Genomic DNA, 10,911 nt, shown 5'->3' with positions numbered 1-10,911 from the left:
AGGATGTGCATAGTCAAATCTGTTAGTGAGTAGTGCCAGATTGAGCTGTTGGAAGGGAGAAGCTGGCACTGAGAGGACCCACTATTAAGGTCGTGTTCTGGAGACAGAGCATGATGAAGCACAAAACATAACAGAGCTGGCCATACCTTCAGGCAGTTAAAGGCAGCCACTCCAGACAGATGGATTAATGAATCATGAAAGAACAGCAGTTGCCATGTTTGAAGTTTTGGCTTTTGCTTACTGTCATAGTACTTGTGGGTATTAAGCACTGTGACTAAGGATCAGCAAATCTGTCAGTTTCCTTTTATCTCCCCCCGCCCCCGCTCCCAATCTTAAATTCAGTTTTTTAAATTCACCAGCATTTCAGTGTAAGTTCCTCCTAATATTTCTGTGTGCAATTTTGCCTATTATGCACATTTTTTCAAAGCAATTCTCCCTAATGAAATGCTTTTTGAAATTTATTTTCACTAATACATATGTTTTTATGCACAGTTTACGTTAGTATAGGTACATATTTTTGCACATAAAATCTGACTGGAGATGCATTGCAAAATTTGGAGAAGTGTGGATGTTAAGGAGTGACAGTGTTTCATATTGTTTCAGAAAGTGCAAATTAGGTGGGTTCAGCTTTAAATGTGAACTGAATGTGATTTCTCCCCTATCGCCAAATGTTACTTGGGACAGATACCATTTGGTGTTCCGCTACAGGCAGCAAAATCTCTTGAGCTGGGCCTGAAGCATTGTAACAGGGAATGAAGGGAGTATGAAGGCTGCATTGTGGAGATGGGCAACTCATTGGATGGAGAAAGCAAGGCAGAGAGAGCAAGGCAATCTGTGTGATGGAAAAAGATGAAATAAAGGGTTGTTCCAGGCCTGTGTGTCTCATAAGAAGGACAGGTCTAATTAATTGTTGGCAGTTAGCAGTTAATCTCCGTTTGTGACAAAGGAAGCACATAGTAAAGAAAAGGAAATGGTGAGTAAGAAGTGGTTTTCAACTAAATTTAACAGTGCTTACTGAATGGAATCTGGAGTTGTTCTCTAAGCTGTATTTATTTTTCTTTAAGTATCTATGCCAGGGCACATCCTGCTTGCTCCTGAGTGGCGAGGTGTACAGGGAACTCAAGAGCTGTTCCAGCCATTCAAGTGGAGAACATGCATACATAGGCAGGGGGGCTTCAGGGTCTGCCCTTGAGTCCTAGTCAGTGGCGTAGCGTGGGGGGTGCAGGGGGGGCCGGCCGCACCGGGCGCAACATCTGGGGGGTAGGGAAATCCACGGGTTAGGGGGCGCAAATCCATGGGTTAGGGGGTGCAAATTACTTGCCTTGCCCCGGGTGCTGATAACCCACGCTACGCCACTGGTCCTAGTCACATTCTTTTCAGTGTCTGAAAGGGTCTATTTGTGTGTACAATTGAGATCCCTGTCCCCATCACCTAAGCATAAACAGACGTACTGAAAAGAGTCAATGATTTTGGTTTGAAAGAGAGGTTTGCACTACCCTCCAAAACATGTGCTTCCCAGTTCTACAAGTCTCACCATTTCATTGTCCCTGTCTGCATTTCCCATGGCAGCAACTGATAACCAGAGAGAGAACCAAGCACCGTAACAATCAAAGACACTGAGATCCCAAGTACAGCGGGATACAGTGCTGCAGATAAGATTTACAGTGATGATGGGGAACCTGTGGTTCTCCAGGCTTTGTTTGATGACAACTCCCAGCATCCCTAACTGTTGACCATCTTGGCTGGGGCTGATAAGAGTTGGAGTCCAACAACCTCTGGAAGGTCATAGGGTCTCTGTCCCTGATATACAGGCTCCAGAACATTTGGGAATAAATAAGGAAGGCTTTTGCTCTTCAGTTTCAGAGAAAAACTGATACTGGTTCCCAGGGGCAGGGAATCATGTGTAAAGGACTCCCCTCTCCTCACTTGTGTATAATTAATATGCATATTTGCCATACTGGTGTCTAGCTATAAATATAAATCAGATAAAGGACCTATACAAAGGGAACTAGCAGCACAATTGTTTTGTTGTGTGCCACCCCAATCTCTCAGCAGTGTGAGATTCCAGGGGTTCCAGACACTTACCCAGGGTTCGTGTTTCCTTTTGGAAATGAGGCATATTGGGGACTGTAGTGTCTTTATGATATATGGTTTAATTACACATATACACAACTTGAGTCTATAATGGAGGGGTTCACAGTATTAACACTCCAAAAGGGTCTTGTTTCTCCTGTAGCCACAGCATTAGATTTAAACAGGCATCAAACATTGCTCTGTCTCAGTCTTCTCCCAGCTTGCTGCTTTACATCTGGCCCTCATCCCTGCAACTTTTCACTCCTTCCAATTATCAAGTTGAGGGAGGGGCCTCACCCATTTGCCCTCTCCCACAGAGCTCCTTCCTATGTTCTCCTTACACCTTCCAGGAGGCTAGCTTCGCTATTCCAGGAATTAGAAGGCTTGATTTGATTTTAACACTTGCTGGATCCAGAGATTAGAGGGTTCCGGCATACAGTTCAACACCCCAAACTCATAACACTATACAAATCCTATTCAGACAAATTCATGGGTAAGTGAGCACAGGATTGCAGCCTAAAAGAAAACAAAGAACACCTATCAATTCTCCATTATTATTATTTTTTGAAACAGGCAAAATATTTATTTAATTAAGTTTATATCCCACCCTTCCCCCCCATAGGAGCCCAGATATTGGGAGGAAGAATGTGCTATCACAACTCCCAAAACTGATGCCACATTGGGGAACCAACCAGGAACCAACTGATTACCACATGGGGAACCAACCAGGCAGCAACTGGCACAAATTACTTCCGTTGCAAACAGGAAGAACAGGTTTTCCTAAAACTTGATATTTAACTTAGAGTTGTACACCTAAGCAGAATGCAGTGAATATGCTTCACAGGGAACTCATTATTTAAATTTATATATGTTAGGATGCACAGTAAATAACAACATGCTGCATTTTTTCTATTATATGGACTTGTAGTTTGTTAGTATGTTTTGGTTATTGTGGGTGCCACCTAAAAAAAATTAATTAATTTTTTAAAAAATTTAAACCTGTATAAGTTTAAGATTAAACCATTTAGAAGGTTTTTTTTAATTAAAAAAAATATTAAAAACAAACTACTGAGATGCCATAATTTCAAAAGCTATTATGGTTAAATTAATATAATTTAGTTTTGCTTGGTAAGTAAAATGTTAGCATTACCTGACATTTTCAGAAGGTAAAATTAAAATTCTTTGTTTTTCTGAAAACAGTTTATGTGCTTCTTTATCAAACATAGATTTACCAAGCTAAATATTGTCCAATCACAACAATAATAGATTTGGATTCCGCACACCCAAAAACATAATTAGGACCCCACATTGGATTCACCCTACTGTGAGGGCTTCCATATCTACATATTGTCACTTGAAGCTGCAGTCACACATTCTAAATGTGCATGCCTAAACTCACCTTCCTGTGCTTTGTGCTGCTTTCCTGTAGTACCTGCTGAACCTGTACAAGTGTAAGCTAGTAGGTCATTACAAAGAGTACAGCTCTTGATAGTCCCAGAACAAAGGAACACACTATCCCATCTGGAAGCCAGAGGAGCTAGGGCAGAGCCAGCCATGTGGCCCTGTTGTATGATTAGCCTCTACAAGTGAGGCAGAGTGCAGCAATGACCTCAGGTGGCAGATACTAGGTGGCAGATACTAGTGGGGGAGAGGAGCATCCCTCCAGCCATTCTACTCTGTTGGAGATTAGAACTATGTGTGTCACAGGGTTGTTGTACAATTGCTAAACAAGCCATCTGTCCTCGGAGCATGTGGGGATGTTATCCCATTGCCAGTGTTGACCGTTCAAGTGCCAGAACAGTCAACTTCTGTACTTTGAATGGGATGGGGCAGAAATTTGGTCTGATCCACATTAAGATCCACTCTTTCTGAAACAATATGTGAACCGAAACGCAGCTATACCCTGAAATTCACACTTCTCCAAATTTTGTGATGCAATTCTCCAAACTGAAATGTGTACAAAAGTACACATATTAGGGAATAGTGTGTATAAAAATGCGTATTTTAGGGGAAACAGGGGAAACAGCATTCAAAAGTGCACTATATTGCTTGCAAAAATGTATATAGTAGCCAAAATTGCAGACAATATGTGTATGTTAGCATTTTAGTGCACATTCCTCCTCTATGATTCTCATGAAGACTATTCCATTTTTAAAAATGCAAAATAATACAAACTGGATTTGAGAGTGGAAAAAATGAGACATTGAGAGAAACTGAAATTAACAGGTTCATCCATCCCTAGATGGATGCATCATTCTGTATTTTGCCTCAGGCAGCAACACGTCTTGGGAGCAGCCCTGGCAATGAGGCAGCCGTGAAATTGATCAGAGCAGCAGCAGGAGAGGGAACACTTAATCTCTTCCTTCTCTCCAACCAGCCTGGGGTTGGGGTATATGTGGTCCTTTTAGCTTATTCCATACCGAGAAAACATCACCTCGGGGAGGTCAGTTTTAATTGGAAAGGGAGGCTATATTGAATGAGTTAAATACCTCATCTCCCCACCATTGCACTGATCAAAACTGCAACCTCTAGCAGCTATATTAAAGTAAAACCAAAAACTGTCAGGAGACTTCTTATATTCCTCCAGTATCTTACTTAGTTTGACACTCACTGAGATGATAAATCTGTACTACGTAAAAACAGAACAAAAAATAGCAAAACTAGATGTCTCTCTCAGCTCTACATTAAAAACAGAGATGTCTAGAAGATGGCAAGGTTATTGCTCTTCTTCCTGATACCTAGTGTTCTGTGTCCAGGGATTTATTATTAAATCCCCCCTTTTCCGTTCAAAGTTAGAGCTGGCCTGAAGCATTTTGCTGCCTGAGGTGGAGCAGTAAAGGGCATATACATCCACCCCACCAGTCCAGGTGCATAATATCCAGGGCTGGTGAAATTATTTTGGCACATGCGGCAGAAAATCTCACCTCTCCTTGGCAGGAAAAATACAACAACAATAAATTAGAAATAGCAGTTTGCTGTCATCTCAGAAACAGCTGCCTTGCTGTGCTTGACGATAGGGCTGGCCTTGCTGAATTGCTGAAGTAAGCCTATCTAGATGATGGGGATTAGTAGGGTGCAAAGTGTGTACAATAGTAGTTAAATAAGCAAGAGCTGCAACCATTTCCCCTAGAGTCTAGGCCTTTACCTCTTTCCTCCACCACTACTGGTCACAACAAAAACATCATTCATCATCAAGCTAAAGAAAACTTGCTTTGCAAAGGCTACACTGAGCGACACATGACTTGACAAAGCAGGAAGCACATAAATATAGACATGCCAGTGATGTCTGACATGTTGAATAGCCCTGCCTTGCATCCTCCTCATTCCGATGCCAAGAGTAAGACTACTTTTTGAACACTAGTTGAGAACATCACGAATGGACACACTGGCCCAGCTTGCACATCACATTAAACCGTACTTTAAAACAAACTATGGTTTTTAATGTGAAGTGCAAACTGGATCATTAATTGGTCATATGATGCAGAGGGCTCTCTTGTCTATGAAAGCTAAGGTGTCACAAGACTCTGAATTATTTTTGCTGCAACAGATCAACATGGCTACTACTCTGAAAATTGTAATTGGTTTCTTAAATGGTTCAGAAGAAACATTCAGGTTAATGCAGCTGATGTTCTATGCTTATTAAAGGACAAGACATCTTGAAATTACCCCAGATCCGCTGCTAATTCATTTAGTTATGGGGCAGATAGTTAAGCTTAATTTGTAATATTTGAATGTGGCTCTTCCTTCTTTCAGTTAGTGGATTTATAATACTGTCCTTAAAACATACTCATTCATCTCTACTTCTGCATACCCTTCAACACATTTTCTTATCCTAAACAGATTTTGTCAGAGCATGTTGTACAAGTCAAAGCTAAACAAGTCTTATTTATATGATAAGGAGATAAGGGAAGAAACAGAGCCTTATAGCTGCTATGGTCAGGTATTTGTTGCTAGTTTATGGCGCCCTCTGGTGTATTTGAAATACTGCCTTTGTGCTTTTGGTTTGTGCCTAAAACATTCCTGCAAGTCTTGAAAACGTTGGTTTTGTTTTACTACCAACAGAAATGTACCCCTGTACAGATAGTATTACCTGTTTTTAGTCTTTCCTTTACAATAAAATGAAACATCTGTTTTGTGCCTTTCACATACAATGAAGACTTAGCAGGTGGTTTTCATCTGAAGAAATTGGTAGAGATTTTTCAAATCAAAATGTGTTGTTACTTGCTGCTGAGACAAATGGTCTATCCTTTAGAGTTTAGCAGGGAATAAATATCTTATTCAAACCAACAATGAACCACCTCATAGTTTTTGTTATATTATTTGTATCACAGCAGTCATCCAATTTAAGGTGCCATCACCATTTAGTCTTTCTGACATCTCTTTTCTCCTTGACAAAATCAACAGGTGAGCATTGTCCGTGTTTATTTGTTCTATTCCATGCTAGTGTCCACAGAAAAGCTGGGGGGGGGGGGAGAGAGACTTTTGGACAGGTGTTCTGGATGCTCTCACAATGAATAGTTGAAGGATCTCCTTGATAAATGTGTGGTCCCAAGCCGTGATCTAAAAGGAAAATGTGCTTTCTGATTACTTCCACTCCGTCCTCAGACTTTGCTGTAATAGGTAGCATACTCTCTTTTAGGTGGCTGAGGGTGTGCGATTTCTCCTGCCCAACAATTCCCATTCTGGATCACCTCTTGGCTGAGGCACAAAGGGGGCTTACATTTGTGCCAGTTCTTCAGAATTTTGTTCATGGTCCCTTGATCCATGATACCCAGCAATTTTTCCTTCTCTTCTCCTGTTTCGGAAGGTGTCTTTTCCACAAAGGTTGCATGACCCATGCTTAGGTCCTTATTTGTGCCCTCAAAAAACTGCTGGATGCAAACCTTGGCAAAGCTTTTAGCATGTTCCGTGCAGGTCTCATCAAAGAGCTTGCGTTCGATGTCGATATAGTGAGACCAATACTTGCTCTTCAGGAATGCAGCTTGAGTAAAGCAGGGACGTAAGGAACGAACAAGGAATGCCAACAAGGTCATCAGCAGCACAAAGGTCCAGCCCATTGCCTGAACGGGAAAACCAAACATCATACTATTATTAGGGAGGTGGTTGTGGGAGTGGGATAGAGAAATCTATGTAGTACACAATTGCAGTCATGATTATCAGTGGTCTTCCAGAATCTGTGGATATTGGGACTAGCAACCTCAAAAGATTGTGGGGCTGCTAGGCTCATGTCTCATCCATCAATGAGTGGATGATCCAGTTGTGTGAACTAACATCACAATCTACCTCTTTGTACAATGGCAGTGATGTTTCCATATTTGTTTGCCAGATATAAATCCAATGAAAGCCCTGTGCTGTATTTGAAGCTCTTGAAGTTGGGGGATCAAATGGAACCTGAACCAAAATCTAGACCAAATCTTTGTTTTCCTGAACCAGAACACAGTTCAATCCATTTTAACAGGGATGTGTTGGGGAGCAACTACACCAGGAATAAGGAATCTGTAACCTTCCTGATGTTGTTTGCCACAACTCCCATCAGCCCAACATGGCCAATGGTTAGGGATAATGAGAGTTGTGGTCCAACAACATCTAGACGTCCACAGGTTCTCTATCCCTAAACTACAACACAGCATCTCCTATATTGCAGCAGTTACCTATGTCTTTGGCCTGTCTGGATAATAATTTTCTAAAAAGTATTGCATAAACAAATTATTTCCCCACTCCTAAATCCAGTATTTTTCCTCTTGGCTTTCATTATTTTTTTAAAGGAGTACATTTTTGTCTCATGCTGAAACTGGCATGTCATTTCAGTAATACTAAGTAGAACCATTCAAACACAAAAGTATTTAGAATTGGGTTTTTTAATAGAATGAATTGATTATCTATAATGCCAAATTTAAAAACAGCAACAGTGCAACAAATATTGCATGATTAAAGAAAGCTCTGATTAAAGAAAGATCTGAATATTTATTCCAATACATTCTTAATGTTCAATGCTAAGAAAAGCAGTGGTTATCCAACTAATACACAGCTGAGGAAGGGCTAACATTGCCAAGCAATGCCAAGGGGAAACAGAACAGTGGCAGCATCAGATTGGTGAGAACACAAGTGATCAAATCAGATTTTTAAAATGACTTTGACGTTGTTCCCAGGTGAAAACCTAGAGGGAATTTGCATCCTATTTAAGATGCAGAGAACAAATGCAGACTGAACACAGTAAACAACAGGAAAGGACTGTATTGACCTGCCTGTTTTAGGTTGGGATCACTGGATATATTTGTCTGTATTTGCATTGCAAATGGAATATTTGGAAGCAGGGGAAGTTTAATCATAGGAGTTCATCCCTTCTTCTCTCACTTCCTTCTATAATCCATACTTCTTACCAAAAACGATGCATGGAATTATTACAGTAAGGAATCAAGCACTCTGTTTTGCAGAGTGCACCCTACATAAGCCCACTCTTTGAATGTGGAACTAGCACACATTGCAGCTCCAAATGTGTGCACACTTACCTGTGATTAAGGCCCACAATTTATGCTGTAAAAAGAATAAACTGCAATTGTAGCATGAGGAGTATATCCATTGCATCACATTTTAAACATGTTTTCTATGAAGTGGGACCTCAAGAGAAGGAGGGAAAGTGTTGTGTTTCTTACCAGTAATAAAGAACTGCAGCATGCTGAAAAATGTTCAGAGTGCTTGCAGTGTATAGGAAATGATAGCATGGTAAGTGCATATAAAGTCATATAAAAAGCCTGCCAGCTTTATAAGGGGTCTCTCCCATTCTCTACACCAAATTAGCTTAAGCAAATCCTGCAATCACTTTTTGCTTACCTGTGATATACAGCGCAGATACCTGGTTGCCACCTCTTTGGCAATAAGTTCCTGCCCCTTGTAGATGTCTGTGCAGGGAATCCGGGCCAGAATTCTCCTCAGTTCCTTCTCAGGTAGTTGGGTATAGCTCTGGTTCCCCAACTTATCTACAGGCACAGAGGTGCTGAAGGCACATATAAAGCACTCTCCATGCAACAGTGTGACTGAAATCCAAACAGCAGGAGCAATCATAGCCCGCTGTGCCATGGAGCAGAACATGTAACGCAGGACAGCCGGGTCTTTCTGCCTCTTCCCTGTGGGTCTTTTCCACTCTTCAGCCAACATGGAGACATTGTTATTCATCACAAAGCCCAGTAGAAACAAGACCAGGGGTGGCACAAACAGGATACCCATCCCATAGGCCAGGTTATAACCTGGTAGACATGGGCAGTTGAAGTCAAAAGCCACGTACATCTGTGCACTGGCAAGAGCCATGATGCCACATATGCCATTCATGAATGATTCCTGGTTGGACTGGAGGAACTGGAAGATCATACGGAATTTATCCATCTTTGTCACTTTACGCACACTGGCTTGCCCGAATGCAATCAGAAATTTGTTGCCCTTTTCATGGGGCAGAATTTAAAAACAACAACAACAAAAACCCTAATGCGTCTTGCCAATGTCACTTACTTTTTCAGTTTCTGCTCTTACACCAGCTTTTCAATTGCTCAGGCAACGTGTCCCCCTCCCCCATTTATTCCTTGCCACTTCAGTACATTGACTTTGTTATCTTTACCTTATGAGTGAATCTCTACTCCTCCCAGGTTGACTTGGTGTGCATTGTATTCCCTCTTCTGAAAGGTTAATTGTGTGCCATTGTCAGGTATGTCATGGCTTAATACAGCAAACACTTCTTTCTTTGTGGGAGCCATCACATCTCTTATTTAAAAAACTCTTAAATCCCTGAGGTTGCCTATTTGTGGAGGCATGATTTCTTCTGAGGAGTTATTTGGAATCTGTTCTAGGCACTCTTTATTCATGACAGGAAAAGGATTCCTCTGGCTTCTGTTCATGTGCCTGCAAATGCCACATGCTCCTCCCACTGCCCTTAGAAAAACAAGGGAAAGCTGTGCCCCACCTTTGTAGGTTTACCTGGGGGAGAGAGAAAGGAGAGTACCTATGCAAATATCACTGTGTGGGGTAGGAATGGAGGAGCAAGTCAATTCAGTTCACATTTAAAGTTTATTTTATTAATACAAGTTTCTCATGGCCGTTGACTAGAACAATAAACTTATGAACTGAAGTGAACATTTAAAGTTGAGCCTACCTCATTCCCACTTTCCAAAACAATACACACAAAACACAGCCAGCCTTCAAAATTCACACTGCTCTGAATTTTGCAATGTGTTTTCCAGTCAAATATGTAATGTGTATAAAAATGCATATGCTAGGGTCAAGTGTGCCTAAAATGCACACCTTAGCAAAATAACCTACAAAAATGTGTTATATTAGGGGGAATTGCATTCAAAATGTGTGTATTAGGATAAATCGCCACTAAAATGCTGAGGAATAATTAGGACAGCTTAGCAACAAAATGATGTGGAAAAATGAACTTAAGCTTGGAAAAACTGAAACTGAGAGGAAGTGAAATTGAGACATTTGCTCATTCTCAGCATAAGATCCATTCTAAGGATAGGGATTTGGGTAAGAGAAATATAACTCCTGTGTTTTTCCAGCTTCTCTCTCCTTTTGCTGCTCTTTTTGAAATTTTGGAATCCTTCACTGCTTTATACTCTGGGTGGAGCTGTAACATGAATCAGAAGCAGCAGCAATCTTTTCTTTCTATATAATGTTCTATATCTATGCAGAGCACTGCTACTCCCTCTTATTTTGTCCTGCAACAAGCAGCATTTCCTGTTACTGTATATTTCTCCCATGTAAATGTAATCTGATGGGCAGAAGTCTGTAAAGAGATTTTGGTTCAACAGAACCCCTTAAACTAGCCACTTGCAATCTCTTAGCATC

At 41.0% G+C, this 10,911-nt stretch overlaps 1 protein-coding gene across 1 annotated transcript; it reads right to left on the bottom strand.

Moving 5' to 3' along the window:
- Positions 1-6,621: 6,621 nt before the first annotated feature.
- CALHM1 (calcium homeostasis modulator 1) lies at positions 6,622-9,519 on the bottom strand. The gene is made up of 2 exons (XM_081864652.1): positions 8,905-9,519; positions 6,622-7,133 (listed from the first exon to the last, which is right to left on the bottom strand). Exons 1-2 carry the CDS (start codon positions 9,451-9,453, stop codon positions 6,675-6,677), a joined length of 1,008 nt encoding a protein of 335 aa, XP_081720778.1. The 5' UTR covers positions 9,454-9,519; the 3' UTR covers positions 6,622-6,674.
- Between the last annotated feature and the right edge of the window lie 1,392 nt (positions 9,520-10,911).

The sequence above is a fragment of the Podarcis erhardii genome, assembly GCF_964252035.2.
Source record: "Podarcis erhardii genome assembly, chromosome: 5".
Classification (NCBI taxonomy): domain Eukaryota; kingdom Metazoa; phylum Chordata; class Lepidosauria; order Squamata; family Lacertidae; genus Podarcis; species Podarcis erhardii.
Note: the sequence above shows the minus strand (reverse complement) of the source record. Positions and strands in the feature narration are given on the sequence as shown.

Excerpts from the sequence above, each read along its gene's own strand:
- CALHM1 (XM_081864652.1), bottom strand. The coding sequence starts at position 9,453 with ATGGATAAATTCCGTATGATCTTCCAGTTCCTCCAGTCCAACCAGGAA. Across the intron at positions 7,134-8,904 it reads ATCTGCGCTGTATATCACAG|GCAATGGGCTGGACCTTTGT; the intron begins GTAAGCAAAAAG and ends TTTCCCGTTCAG.